The sequence below is a fragment of the Oryx dammah genome, unplaced genomic scaffold, assembly GCF_014754425.2.
Source record: "Oryx dammah isolate SB20612 unplaced genomic scaffold, SCBI_Odam_1.1 HiC_scaffold_24, whole genome shotgun sequence".
NCBI lineage: Eukaryota > Metazoa > Chordata > Mammalia > Artiodactyla > Bovidae > Oryx > Oryx dammah.
Window position 1 is genome coordinate 28,899,097 of NW_024070208.1, and position 12,948 is coordinate 28,912,044.

The 12,948-nt window shown below is 43.4% G+C and overlaps 1 protein-coding gene across 4 annotated transcripts in view; it reads right to left on the reverse strand.

Moving 5' to 3' along the window:
- FRY (FRY microtubule binding protein) overlaps positions 1-12,948 on the reverse strand; it is a 323,252-nt gene that overhangs the window by 191,526 nt on the left and 118,778 nt on the right. For all 4 annotated transcript variants that reach the window (XM_040267100.1, XM_040267099.1, XM_040267101.1 and 1 more), the window contains one exon: positions 5,320-5,519. In XM_040267100.1, coding sequence (XP_040123034.1) covers positions 5,320-5,519 — 200 coding nt within the window. The remainder of the gene's footprint in view (positions 1-5,319; positions 5,520-12,948) is intronic.

Sequence of the window (12,948 nt, forward strand, 5' to 3'; positions counted from 1 at the left end):
CATATATCAAAAATAATACCTCTTCTTGCTAGGGCTCTAGAACAAAATGCCAAACACACGTTTAAATTAGACTCAGGTAACAAGCCACAGCATCTACTCACATTTATTGTCCAATAAGTAAACAAATTCAAGGGCAAAAATTACTAAGCACTTTTCAACAGACAAGAGAAGGAAATGGCACAGAAGCTTACACCTCTGCCAAAAAATACAAGAGGATTAGTCTCATTTTATAAAAAGCAACAATACTGAAAATTGAATACATTTCTTTAGCTAAAAACACAATGTCCATCTACTTGGCCATCAGCATCTAGTAAACTGGATGGGCACACAATGAAGCTTTGCTGATGAAGACAGCTTACACTTTTTTTCATTTTTCTTATTTGGGCCCTTTAAATTGTCTCAGAGAAAGGAACAGAAATGTCTACCTCTAATTAAAAGAACGCTGTGGAACATGTCAGTTTCTCAGACATAATGTTTACTCCAAGAAGAAAAATGTTATGCAAACACATTCCAAACGAAGTAAACTAAAGATGAAAAAGTTAAGCCCAATCTAATTTACTTCCTGAATCCTTAAACAACAGTACCTAAACTATTATTTTAGAATCAGGGATTTCACAATCCAGCCTTCTAAGTACCTCTATTCAACTACAGTACAACTTCCTTGTGCCTCACGCTAAGTCGTTTCAGTCATGTTTGGCTCTTTGCGACCCCATGGACTGTACCCGCCAGCCTCCTCTGGCTATGGGATTCGCCAAGCAAGAATACTGGAATGGGTTGCCATTTCCTACTCCATGGGATCTTTCCAAACCAGGGATTGAACCCAGGTCTCTTATGCCTCCTGCATTGGCAGGCAGGTTCTTTACCACTAACGCCACTTGGGAAGGTGTAACTTACTAGTTTCTTGTAAAAAAAATCTACCTCGATACACAATTTCAGAGAGCCCTGATGTGTTTTGGCACGTTTCCACTGTCAATGAGTGAAAGGATTCTTCCTTGTGCCTTTCCACTCTCTCCTTCTTAAACTCTCCTGGGCTCTCTGGAGCCCAGGTAGCTCCCCACCCTCCATCTTGGGGAGGTGGCCTGGCTCCCCCCCACACCTCCCAGGGAACTCAGAGGCTTCCAGGGATCAGCACTGTTTTGATCAATGGGAATGAAGGTACGTGATTCTTTGGACCCCATTTATAGGAAAGCCGTCTGTTGCTTTAAGTAATACTTTACGTAAGTCTCTTAAGTAAAGATACCATAGAAGATATCTTCCTATGAAGATGCCCACACAAAGACTGGTAGGGTGTAGAATGGTTCTGAGGTGGGCTCTGAAGAGACCCAGCTTGAATTCAAATACAAACTGTGTGACCTTGGATGATCACTTTTGCCCCTCTGTGCCAGCTTTCCCCATCTATAAACAGGTACATAAATACTCTCTACCTAAGGTCATTGTGAAGATTAAAGGATATATAATACGTTAACAACAGTTCTTGGCACACAGTTAAGCACTCCAGAAATATTAGCTATTATTAGTAGTAAAAGCACTAGAAACACAAACACATGGGTGAATGGGAAAAAGCTAGAGTACTAAGGTTTATTATAAATGATTTAAATTGTAAAACCAAGAAAACATTTTCCTTAATAGGAAGTTGGAATTCATTAATCTAATAAAAATGTTTAAAAGCAAAGTTTGTAACTTTTGGGTTACAAATATTCAAAGCATTTAAATATCCTTGAATTCTGATTTTCAAATGTTAAATTGTGATTCTTTATAAAAGTTATTATTATTATTATTTTTGGTAAGAGTTTTTGTTTTTATTTTTTGGCTGCCTCACATGGCATGTATGATCTAAGTTTCCTGAGCAGGGATTGAACCCACACCCGCTGCATTGGAAGCTCAGAGTCTTCACCACTGGACTGCCAGGGAAGTCCCTTATAAAGATCATTTTGAAAAGATGATGCTGAGTATCATAAGTTACATATTTTTCAAGAGACTTAGGCTATGGGCTCCTACAGTCCATAGGGTTGCAAAGAGTTGGACATAACTGAAGTGGCTGAGCACGCACAGGCTATGGGCTCAATATTACATTTAATTATTTTAAGCTATGATGCCTTCAAGCCAACTTCAGACCTCTTCTCCTGTCCCAATCTCTTCACCGGACGTACAAAGCCCAGCTTCACAGAAAGAGCTGCGTCACCTTTCTCTTATTGTAAGTGGCCTGCCAAGGTCAGGAGACGAGTAATCTGAATCTTCCAACTGGACTTTTTTCCTTTCCACTATCCTTTTGAGATTTAGCACTCCGTCTTTAGAGCTCTTGTTAAAGTAATTAACATAAGCCTGAAGCACAAGCCTTATTTTGCAGCAGAATCATTTGCAAAGAAGATACTGACTACTGACTTGAAGGGCATTAATCAACTTAATCAACAATTTCCTGTCTTCCAATTTTCAGGTAACAGAATGGTACATATAAATGACTCAAAAAACTTCCTTGGATAATATGTCACGGAGACCATCTGTCTATTTGTTCTCAGGCTAGGAGCTCTGCCAACCCCTTGAAGAATGATGATTTTTTTTGGTCTTTTACTTTAAAGATAGGACAAAAGATTTTGACTAAAGCACACAGACACAGCAGAGACTATGAACACAATTTTTCTACAATTTTAATACTTCTTAATGTTAAATTAAGCTTATCTGTCCTAAACCCAGTGGTGAACTGTGCTGCTGAACTCTATCTGCTAATTATTTTAAGGTCCTTGAGCCTCAATTATCTTAAATCAGGAAACGTAAATATTATCTTTTAAAACTATGGATGGAGGTTTATGACATTGTACAGCAGGCAGGGATCAAGACCATCCCCAAGGAAAAGAAATGCAAAAAGGCAAAATGGTTGTCTGACGAGCCCTTACAAATAGCTGTGAATAGAAGAGAAGTGAAAGGCAAAGGAGCAAAGGAAAGATACCCATTTGAATGCAGAGTTCCAAAGAATAGCAAGGAGAGACAAGAAAGCCTTCCTCAGTGATCAATGCAAAGAAATAGAGGAAAACAATAGAAAGGGAAAGACTAGAGATCTCTTCGGGCTCCACTAGTGGCTCAGACGGTAAAGCGTCTGCCTACAACGCGGGAGACCTGGGTTTGATCCCTGGGCCAGGAATTTCCCCTGGAGAAGGAAATGGCAACCCACTCCAGTACTCTTACCTGGAAAATCCCATGGACGGAGGAGGCTACAGTCCATGGGGTCGAAAAGAGTCGGAGACGACTGAGCAACTTCACAGCGACTTCACAAAGATCTCTTCAAGAAAATGAGAGATACCAGGGGAACATTTCATGCAAAGATGGACACAATAAAGGACAGAAATGGTATGGACCTAACAGAAGTAGAAGATATGAAGAAGAGGTAGTAAGAATACACAGAAGCACTATACAAAAACGATCTTCACGACCCAGATGATCACGATGATGTGATCACCCGCCTAGAGCCAGACATCCTGGAATGCAAAGTCAAGTGGGCCTTAGGAACCATCACTACGAACAAAGCTAGTGGAGGTGACTGGAGCTATTTCAAATCCTAAAGGATGATGCTGTGAAAGTGCTGCACTCAATATGGCAGCAAATTTGGAAAACTCAGCAGTGGCCACGGGACTGGAAAAGGTCAGTTTTCGTTCCAATCCCAAAGAAAGGCAATGCCAAAGAATGCTCAAACTAATGCACAATTGCACTGATCTCACAGGCTAGCAAAGTAACACTCAAAATTCTGCAAGCCAGGCCTCAACAGTACATGAACCGTGAACTTCCAGATGTTCAAGCTGGATTTAGAAAAGGCAGAGGAACCAGAGATCAAATTGCCAGCATCTACTGGATCATAAAAAAAGCAAGAGGGTTCCAGAAAAACATCTACTTCTGCTTTATTGACTGTGCCAAAGCCTTTGACTGTGTGGACCACAACAAACTCTGGAAAATTCTTAAAGAAATGGGGATACCAGACCACCTGGCCTACCTCTTGAGAAGTCTGTATGCAGTCCAGAAAGCAACAGTTAAAACTGGACATGGAACAACAGACTGGTTCCAAATTGGGAAAGGAGTACATCAGGGCTGTATATTGTCACCCTGCTTATTTAATTTATATGCAGAGTACATCATGAGAAATGCTGGGCTGTATGAAGCACAAGGTGGAATCAAGATTGCCAGAAGAAATATCAATAACCTCAGATATGCAGATAATACCACCCTTATGGCAGAAAGCAAAGAGAAACTAAGAGCCTCTTGATGAAAGTGAAAGAGGAGAGTGAAAAAGTTGACTTAAAGCTCAATATTCAGAAAACTGAGATCATGGCATCTGGTCCCACCTATCTGGCAAATAGATGGGGAAACACTGACAGACTTTATTTTGGGGGGCTCCAAAGTCACTGCAGATAGTGACTGCAGCCATGAAATTAAAAGACAGTTGCTCCTTGGAAGAAAAGTTATGACCAACCTAGACAACATATTAAAAAGCAGAGACATTACTGTGCCAAGAAAGGTCTGTCTAGTCAAAGCAATGGTTTTTCCAGTGGTCATGTATGGATGTGAGAGTTGGACTAGAAAGAAAGCTGAGTGCTGAAGAATTGATGCTTTTGAACTGTGATGTTGGGGAAGACTCTTGAGAGTCCTTTGGACTGCAAGGAGATCCAACCAGTCCATCCTAAAGGAGATCAGTCCTGAATATTCTTTGGAAGGACTAATGCTGAAGCTGAAACTCTAATACTCTGGCCACCTGATGGGAAGAACTGACTCACTGGAAAAGACCGTGATGCTGGGAAAGATTGAAGGCCAGAGGAGAAGGGGATGACAGAGGATGAGATGGTTGGATGGCATCACTGACACAACAGACCTGAGTTTGAGTAAACTCTGGGAGTTGGCGATGGACAGAGAGGCCTGGTGTGCTGCAGTCTATGGGGTCACAAAGAGTCGGACACGACTGACCAAATGAACTGAACTGACTGAAAAATTACCTGTGGTATCAAAAAGGGCTTCCCAAGTGGCACAGTGGTTAAAGAATCCACCTACTGATACAGGAGACACAGCTTCGATCCCTGGGTCAGGAAGAACCCCTAGCAGAGGAAATGGTAACCCGCTCCAACATTCTTGCCTGAAAAATCCCATGGACAGAGGAACCTGGCGGGTTTCAGTCCATGGGGTTGCAAAGAGTTAAATATGACTAAGTACATACACACACACGATGTCAAAAAACAAACTAGGGGAAAAGCCATCCATCCTTCATCCCTTCTTACAGCTGTAAAATCTATATTCGACATCAAGAAGGACCGAAAAAGACACAAGTCTTCTCTGTGTACTCACCAGGGGTTCTGCCATAATGATGCGAATCTTGCGCTCAGCCTGAGTGGTAAAGTTGACAAATAAACTCTTGAGGACGTATTCCCCGGGTTTGCTGTCTGGGTCCACACTGATGGGTAACATGGTTGGGGGCCCTTTCTCCTTCTGTGTGCCAGACACAGGTGGAACTGGAGGCTTGATATAACCGTTGCCAACTGGAGAAGCTGAAAAATAGAATGGATATTCTGACCGGCTGAAAATAAATCATCAATATTCAGATTGGCAGTGTTAAGCCATAAATAAAAACATATGAGTCACATGAAGAATGCTGTATGCAATATTATAGCCTGGCCTTACAGTGTCACAATTTAATTATTTTGATTACACAACTGTGCATTATGTCATATTTGAATACATCAAAATACTACTGGCGACTATACTTAGGTAAATCGTGTTGCAAGGACATAATACAGCTGATAAATCCTGAAACATTTAGGATGTTTTTACCTTTTTTACATTTCAGAAAAATGGTCTAAGAAAACACACAGTGGAAAACAAGTCATTTTCTTAACCTGATTTTCCTAATGACCAGGAGCTGTCTTCTGTGCTTCATGCCAATAACAGAAAAGACGCTGAGGTCATCCCTTCTGGAAGTTTCCAAGAGTCAATTTTCAGAAGCCCCGCTAGCTCTTGCTCCCAAAGGGGTTGCCCCTCTTGAAAGATAAAAGGCTCAGGAGTGCCCCCTCTATGCCATCCAAGGTGTGGCTTCTCCCTCTCACCATCCTTTGGTTCAAGTTGGGATGTCCCTCCTCATCCCTTCTAAAATTCACAGATTACCTGCTTGGCTGAGATTTTGAACAGAGGCCCATTATCAGAGTCGCCAGTGAGTGGCCACCTTCAGGATTCAACAGCTGGACCACTGTTTTAATTAGTCTAAGAAAAAAATCTATTCACAAATGAAAATTTTACGCCTCTGCACTTTTGAGTGGGGCTTCCCAGGTGGCACTAATGGTAAAGAATCCTGCCAATGCAGGGCACAAGAAACACAGGTTCGATCCCCGGGTTGGGAGGATCTCCCTGGAGTAGGAAATGGCAATGCACTCCAGTATGCTTGCCTAGAAAATCCCATGGACAGAGGGGCCCGGTGGGCTTTGGTTCGTACGGTCAGAAAGAGTCGGACATTACTAAAGCGACTTTAGTGCGCTACTTCAGACTATCCTTAGTTCAATTCTAACACTCACTAATAATAGCCCCTTCCACCTAAGTACCTATAAAATGGTCAATTATCAATATTCAAGGAAAGAAATATGAGAGTAGGTGGGCTTAGGAGAAAGGCATTAGGAATGCTGAGGACAGGACGATGATAAAGTAAACATTTAAAAGGGAAGACTTCATAGTTTGGGGTGACTGGATACAGAGGTTAAGGAAGGGGGTAAAGAAAAGCTGATTCCAGTTTGGACACTGGTTTGACTCTTAAGAGAATGGTGGGATGTCATTGATAATAAGGGAGGGAAAAACTTCCCCATGAAACCTGGAACATGCTTCTCAACACTACAAATAAATTCAAGGCCTCTCTTAGCTTCTTTTTATGAAAGTCACTCAGTTGTGTCCAACTCTTTGCGACCCCATGGACTATGCAGTCCATGCAATTCTCCAGGCCAGGATACTGGAGTGGGTAGCCTTTCCCTTCTCCAGGGGATCTTCCCAACCCAGGGATCGAACTCAGGTCTCCCACATTGCAGGCGGATTCTTTACCAGCTGAGCCACAAGGGAAGCCCTATCTTCTTTTTAACTCAAGCCAAATTCAGGAAGCCAGGCAAAAATTTTACTAATTTCATGGAATTACCAACACGTTTTCACGTCATGCAGATTCTGTCATCTTTTCTAATGTCTCTTCCTCTATAATTCATGTAATCTCCCATAGAGCTGGAGGTTCCCTTACATCTGGAAGATCTTCACATATCTCAGCCTCCATTAAACTTTAAGAATATGGTGTCTCAAGTTATAAAAATAAATCTGTTGTGTACGATTCCATTCTCTCTCCATTCTCACTAGATCCATCCTAGTCTAGACCCTTGGAAACCTACAGCTAGATTATTACAGCAGCCCCATTGCAGGTTAATTTCACTCATTTCACGTACCAAACCCATCTTCCTTCAGCTTAACTGTAACGCATTTTCAAAATATTTATTTATTTTTATTGGAGGATAACTGCTTTGCAATATTGTATTGGTTTCTGCCACATAGCGACATGAAGCAGCCATAGTTATACCTAGGTCCCCTCCCTCTGAACCTCCTTCCCAGCTCCCACTCCTCTAGGCTGTCACAGAGCATAGGTTCAATCTCCCTGTGGTCACACAGCAAATTCCCACGGGCTATCTATTTTCAGCTCAGTTCAGTCGCTCAGTCGTGTCTGACTCTTTGCGTCCCCTACGGTAATGTATATGTTTCTAGGCTGTTCTCTCAATTCGCCCCGCCCTCTCCTTCCCCCACTGTGTCCACACATCTGTTCTGTGTCTGCATCTCCACTGCTGCCCTGCACACAGGCTCATCAGTACCATCCTCCTAGATTCCATAGAGATGCATCAATGTGTGACATTTCTTTGTACCTTTCTGACTTACTTCACTCAACATTTTCATCGGCTCTCAATTCTCATCAGTAAGCCTCAACGGTAGGGCGTGGTTCTGGCTGTCCCAAGGCCTGGGGACGCCCCAGCTGGCCCAGGAGCACCCCGTTCTTGGCTGTGCCTTCCTGCTTTCCCTCCAGCTGCTGCTTTCTGCTCTTCCCTGCTCATCTCATCCTCCTGGCCTTTCAGAACCACACCTACTTGCATCTCCATAAAACTTGTTCCACCAGGCCAGTCCTCAGTGGTGTGTATAACAAGGTTTAAACATTTAACTCTTGCTCTCTGGCCCTTGGACATTCCCACATGACTTAAGGAAGGCTCCAGACATAGTTGACAAGTGAAAGCATTACCAGTTGGTCACACGGTTTTGCTGAGGGTTGGCTCTGTAACTGAACCATATACTCCTAACAGGGCTGTAGCCTCCCAGATCTAACAGAGTGCTTTGCACAGATAATACTTAATAAATCTCCTTAAATAACTCAGATGACACTGTACTTTATTTCTGTATGTCTTGAAGTGATTCACAAGGAGGGAACTCTATGAGAAGAATCAGGGCCCAGAGTCTTTAAAGGAATAGTATGAAGTATTTGCAATGAAGAGTCATTATTAAATGGCACTGCTAGCAGATCATTAGAAGGTGCTGTTAATTCTCAAGAGCATATTCAAAGATCAAGGCCCGGCCATTCCTTTACTATGTTACCTCCGACTCCAAGCGCAAGAACTTGGTGGAAGTAGGAGGACTCCCGGGCCCAAAGCACAGAAGGCCAAGGAATCTCCATGAGATTTTATTCTAACGCAGTGGTCCCCAAACTTTCTGGCACCAGGGTCCGGTTTGGTGGAAGAGAATTTTTCCACAGACCAGAGGGTGATGGGGGGGGTGGTTCTGGGATGATTTAAATGCATTACATTTACTGTGCACTTTGTTTCTCTTACCATCACATCAGCTCCACCTCAGATCATCAGGCATTAGGTACCAGAGGTTGGGGACCCCTGTTTTAAAGTATCAGTGGCATTGTGCCATAGGACTGAGACTGAAATAGAAACTGAAAAACTCAAAGTGGAGGACTTTTTATTCCCTTTAGCTGTCCACAGAACTTAACCTTTTTCTAGAAGACAGCAATCATCAGCTTGATGGGATACACAACTGCAAGACCAGATCCATCATTATAAGACTCTAGGGGCCTGACAGTCCTGACTATAGTGAGAGGATTTTCTTAACAGTGACCTCTGGCAGTCCTCCTGCAAAGCTGCATTTTGAACCAGAAGGGCTGAAATGCAGATACCAAAATGTCTCCCAGACAACCTGTGCATTTAAAAAAGGCCAAAGAACCAATTCACTGCTATCATAAAAAACAGTATCCTCCTGTCCTTCAAAGCCAGACATCCCGTGACTACAAAAGTCTGTGTACAGCCTTAGCAGGCTGGAACTATCCTAGCCCAGCAGTGCCCTGTGCCAGGGCTGAAAGCGATTCAAGGAGAGGCGCCCATCGTTCTGGCCGCAAACAGATCAGTTGGGCAGACGGAGATGCAGGGAGAGGTACCAAGGTAGGTGTTAGGTGTCCTTGATCTAGATCCACTCACACCTTTTAGTAACCCCTCCCCTGAGTTGTGTCTGATTTTTTTGCAACCCCATGGACTGTAGCCAGCCAGGCTCCTCTGTAAATGGGATTCTTCAGGGAAGTGGGTTGCTGTGCCCTCCTCTAGGGGATCTTCCTGACCCAGGGATCGAACCTGCACTGCAGGCAAATTCCCCACCGCTAAGCCACCAGGAAGCCCTTTTTACTCTTCATCCCACCATAATTAACTCATAAATGATTCTAGTTTTTTGTTACGATAATTTTCAGGGCACCTCTCAGCGACTCAGTTATTCGGTAACAACACAGTTGAGAAGCGGAAACTACATGTTCCTGACAGTTGAAACCGAGTTACGCAGTTCACACTAAACGTGAGACCAGGTCCATTGGGGAAAAAATCATTACAGCCTCCCTCAGCGCTGACTTGATCTTAATCTACACACAATTAAAATCGATGGTCTAGTTTCTAAGTTCACAATAGTCTGGAAACAGAAAAGTACCAGGGAAAGGTACAAAATCTACAGGTAGGAACACTAACAAAAAAAAGAAGAAGGTAAAACTCTCAAAACCACCAGAACTTACAAATGCAGCTGCCTGCACATATATATGGAATCTAGAAAAATGGTACTGGTGAACCTGTGTGCAGGGCAGGAACAGAAATGCAGATGAAGAAAATGGACTTTTGGAAACAGTGGGGGAAGGAGAGGGTGGGACGAACTGAGAGCGGCACTGATAAATACTCACCACCACGTGTAAAAGAGACAGCCAGCGGCAGCCGGCCATAAGACGCAGGGAGCTCAGCTCAGCGCTCTGTGAAGACCGAGAGGCGGGGTGGCGTGGAAGGGGGCGCGCGAGAGAGGGAAATGTGTAGACAGACAGCTGCTTCATGGGCCTCCCTGGTGGCTCAGCTGGTAAAGAATCCGCCTGCAGTGCGGGAGACCTGGGTTCAATCCCTGGGGTGGGAAGATGCCCTGGAGAAGGGAAAGGCCACCCACTCCAGTATTCTGGCCTGGAGAACTGCACGGACTGTATAGTCCATGGGGGTCGCAGAGTCAGACATGACTGAGCGACTTTCACTTTCACAGCTGGTTCACGTTGTACAGCAGAAACAACCACAACATTGTAAAGCAATTATCCTCCAATTAAAAAAAAATGCAATTGCTTGAAGCTGTTTGGTACAGGGACACAGAATACAACATTCCCACAGGCTTGGGGGGCAAGGATATCGCCATCCTGCAGTCTGTCACAATTAATGTTTGTGATGATGACCCAGAGTCCCTTGGAAAAGTTAAAATAAGGTAAACTTCTAGTCCTGTATTTGAGAAGGTGGGAAAGAAGAATGATATAAATTTCCAAAAGTTTTCCATGTCAAAAGGAAAAAAAAAACTAGAAAGAGGTTTTGGTGTATTAAGGGATAAACTCTGCTCTTGAGAATTAAATCTATTTCTTCATAGGTCTGATTTTTAAAGGATTTTTCATTGAAACATATAAATCAACCACCAGTTCAGTAACAGCCACATTTGGTCCCCATCCTCCAGCTCTGCAAACTCAGGCAGTTACAGTCTGCCTCCTGGCTCCACATCTGTGAATTCCACCAACCCTGAAAGGCAAATATTAAAAAAAAAAAAAAAAAAGTTCCAGGAAAACTTGAATTTGCCATGGGCTGGCAACTATTTACACAGTATTTACATTGATTGCATTTACAACTACTTACATAGCATTTGCATTGTATTTGGTCTTACTAGTAATTGAGAGATGGTTTCAAGTATGTGGGAGGAAACGTGTAGGTTATATGTAAATACTACGCCATTTTATATAAGGGACCTGAGAATCCATGGGTCTTGGAATCTACAGGGCTCCTGGAACCAGTCCTCTGTGGGATACTGAAAGACGACCCTACGGTCTGAGTCTATTCCTCTCCACTGCTTTCCCTGCTTTCTACCCAGCCAGGCAAACAAGCCAGTCCTCACTTCAGGGTCTGGTCACTACCCTCTCCTCTGGCTGGGTCTGGGCTCTGCCCCACAGTCCACCCAGTTGGGCTGGGGAGCTGAGGCGGGGTTGAGAAAAAGGGCATGACTTTCAGATATTAATCAGGTCTCTAAATTATTGAATCTTTCTGAGATCTGTTTTCTCTTTATATTTTCCCATTTACATTTTAATCTCAGATTAAACACGTTCTAATTCTTCTGTCTTAAGTGGGTTTTGTGGATGGTATTTTATTATATTTATTCTAAATTCCATTTCAATTTGGTTCTGCTGGATGGTTTCAGGAGGTGTCTCTCCCCATTTCACTGGGTGTCTATTTCTTACACTGAGCAGGGTCCACTCCTTACTCTGTAAAACATCTTTTAGGCCTTTGTGGTCCACTTGTTACCTCTTTATTAGATCTATATCCAGCTACAAGTGATGATCTTTTGAATGTGACTGTTTTTTTCTCCAATTTCATTGACTAGTACTTTAATTTTTAGTATGACTGCTCTTAGCTGGCTAAGGTCTTCAGTACAATTTCCCTGAGTTTCTAACATTTCCAGGAATTATTAAACTGCAAATGGCAACACCCGTACAAACGCCCCCACAACTCACAGTTCAGCTACATTTTTATCATGACAGTAAAGGAAAGGAAAGGCTATATATAATGAGTTTCCTCATGTAAATGCCCCAGAGGCTAGAAGTGGCAATCTATGCTATAGGAAAGCAACTGGTTTTCTCAGTTAGATTTTATGAGATGTTAAGACTACTGCTCCAGAGAAGGCAATGGCAACCCACTCCAGTACTCTTGCCTGGAAAATCCCATGGACGGAGGAGCCTGGTGGGCTGCAGTCCATGAGGTCGCTAAGCGTCGGACACGACTGAGCAACTTCACTTTCACTTTTCACTTTCATGCATTGGAGAAGGAAATGGCAACCCACTCCTGTTCTTGCCTGGAGAATCCCAGGGACAGAGGAGCCTGGTGGGCTGCCGTCTATGGGGTCGCACAGAGTCGGACACGACTTAAGTGACTTAGCAGCAGGAGCAGCAAGACCATTGCTCATTATAGCCTACCATTCATTCATCCATCTATTCATTCATTCACCCATTCACTTTGATCAATGTTTAATGAATGGGGGCTGAGGTTTTGAGCTCTGTTCCAGGCACTGGGAAGATAGCTGTGAACAAAACAGATGGGTCCTGCCCTCATGGAGTTTACAGATTACTGAGACAGGGTCATATAATCAGCAATTTCACATGTGTACTAATGCTGAAGCTCCAGTACTTTGGCCACCCAATGCAAAGAGCTGACTCATTGGAAAAGACCCTGATGCTGGGAAAGATTGAAGGCAGGAAGAGAAGGGGATGACAGAAGGTGAGATGGTTAGATGGCATCACCAACTTAATAGACACGAGTTTGAGTGAGCTCTGGGAGTCGGTGAAGGACAGGGAAGCCTGGTGTGCTGCAGTCCATGGGATCGTAA